Here is a 2,393-nt window from a genome sequence, read left to right on the forward strand (position 1 = left end):
CTGGAGGACAGATTAATGCATCTAAGGAGGGAGAAATAATGAAAAATTAATTCCTAAGGTGCTCAGGTCCAAAAACCAAAACCTCAGTCTTAAAGGAGAAAATTAAGAGTTATCCAGGTTTTTATGTCTTTAAGACATGCTTGTAGTCTAAGTAGCTGATTGGATTCATTGGGTTTAATGGACAAATATAATTGTGTGTCATCATAACAAAATAATCTTTTCATGATATATTTTGAGATACATATTTGCTGATTAGAATTAATTATTTGGCTGATAATGTGACATTTCAGTTTATCCTCAACTTTTCTACATTATTTTGGCCTCACAGGAGCCGGGCTGCAGTATCTGCAAAGAGAAAATGAGTTTAATGGCTTTTCTGAACCAGGGGTAAAAAAGGGCATAGATCAGAGGGTTTAGACAAGAGTTAAAATAAAGGAGAAAAAACAAAAATGATGCATATGAAGTACTGGTTACATTAACTTGAACAAGAGAGTAAACATAATATGGGCATAAACATATTAGATAAACAACAACAAGAACACCAAGAGTCCTAGCAGCTTTTAACTCTGATTTCTTGAATACATTCACTGAAAGTTGGTTTGTAACAGCTGTAATGTTAGAGCGCATGGCACGAGCCTGAGACATAGCCACCACAAACACCCTCATGTACAGAACTACAATGACTGTAACCGGGGCAATAAAGTTCAAAATGATGTCAAAAAATCCTGCAATAGGGTTGGTGACAAATGCACATTCTCCAATGCAGGAATTACTCCTACCTGGCTGAATCAGGTCATCTTTCATAAACAGAATCCTGTAAAAAACACTAAATATCCAACACAGACAAACACAAACTTTGGTTTTCGATTCAGTGATTTTGGTGGAGTACTGAAGAGGCTCACAAATAGCCACATGGCGGTCAACTGATATAAGAACAATGTTTCCAATGGAAGCAGAGAAAATTGTAGTAGCTGCATAAATATAAAAAGAGCATAGGGTATCCCCCAAAAACCAACAACTATTTTTTCTATAAAGTTCTCCTGGCATCAACAGGAGACCAACAAGAAAGTCAGAGACAGCCAGAGAGAGGAGGAGGATGTTAGTGGAGGTATGCAGCTGCCTGCAAGGACAAAACACAAATATCTACATTACCCAATAAATTAAGTACTGGTGGAAAAAGTCAAATTTTAAATGCTTCCGAGAAGTTATTGTCTGCCTGAAGTGGGAGATTGAGATGATGATGAGCAGGTTGAGAGCTGCAGTGATCAGAGAGATGAAGTACGACAAGGTGTTTACAACCACAGTTTCTGTCCAGTCACGGCTGGATATCCTGCAGGAGCTGTTGATGAGTTGTGGGAAACAGAATTCCACTCCATCCCGACTCTCCATCACTGGACAGCTTTCGACCAGAATGTTTTGCTATACACCATATTTAACTCATTTTGTTATACCTTTCTGTTTTGATTCCCCTCCCTTTAATTAGTCCCTGTCAGTATTCATCCCTCACTTTGCATAACTCCTCAGTGACTTTCTTATTTACTGAACCAACTTTATCAAGTGTAGCAAATACGAAGGTGAGATGGAGGACGAAGGGTGACACTCTCTCCATCAGCACTCCACTACATTTGTTTATTTATTTTTCACTAGTTAAAGTGGAGCACCAGCTGGTCAGTTTACTGACCAACAACAACTTAATTAATATATTCACCCTTTAATAACTAGAACTCAGTCGCTGGAGTAGTTTCCATTAATAACAGGGAGTCCCAGAGCACAACAAACGAGTATTCATCTGAATGAAAAGACCAAAGTTGTCTTTGAATTTTTATTACAAAATAATCAAACTAAAAATCAACAATAATAAACAAACTAACAATAATTAATTAAACAAGGCTTAATTCTCTTATCTAAGACAAAATTAACTCTTTGAGCAGGAATTATTTTGATTTTTATACACGTAAAAATTTAAACAATGTTCGAGTATTTTAATAAATATTTTACTTTGGATTTTGGTTAAAATAAGTTATTTAATGTGACCAGATAAGTCATTTATTATCACTGCAAGCCAGGAAATGGTTTAACAAGTGGAATCAGCTAATATGGCATAACCATACCAAGATATGCATTTATGCCACCAGGTTTCTGCTCCTTACCGGGTCAGTTTGAAGGCACCAGATCACCCATCTTTCTGGGGTTTCTGCTGGTGGATCAGACCAGCGACACCACGAGGAGGACTCACCAGGAACTGTAGCTGAAACATCACTGTGACTGCTTCAGAGGTCCACAGCTGACGAGGAGGTGCACTGTCCATCGGCACCTTCAGCCGGCTTAGACTTCAACATGAGTCTTGCAGTGAGAACAATGCTTCATCTTCTGTAATTACTTCTATTTTGCCT

At 37.9% G+C, this 2,393-nt stretch overlaps 1 protein-coding gene across 1 annotated transcript; it reads right to left on the reverse strand.

Annotated features, from left to right (window-relative positions):
- Window positions 1-306: 306 nt before the first annotated feature.
- Window positions 307-1,389, reverse strand: LOC119419323 (trace amine-associated receptor 13c-like). The gene is made up of 2 exons (XM_037686632.1): window positions 1,217-1,389; window positions 307-1,120 (listed from the first exon to the last, which is right to left on the reverse strand). The coding sequence occupies exons 1-2, from the start codon at window positions 1,387-1,389 to the stop codon at window positions 307-309; spliced, it is 987 nt and encodes a 328-aa protein (XP_037542560.1).
- Window positions 1,390-2,393: the final 1,004 nt, after the last annotated feature.

The sequence above is a fragment of the Nematolebias whitei genome, chromosome 13 (genome assembly GCF_014905685.2).
Source record: "Nematolebias whitei isolate Nwh7 chromosome 13, NemWhi1, whole genome shotgun sequence".
NCBI lineage: Eukaryota > Metazoa > Chordata > Actinopteri > Cyprinodontiformes > Rivulidae > Nematolebias > Nematolebias whitei.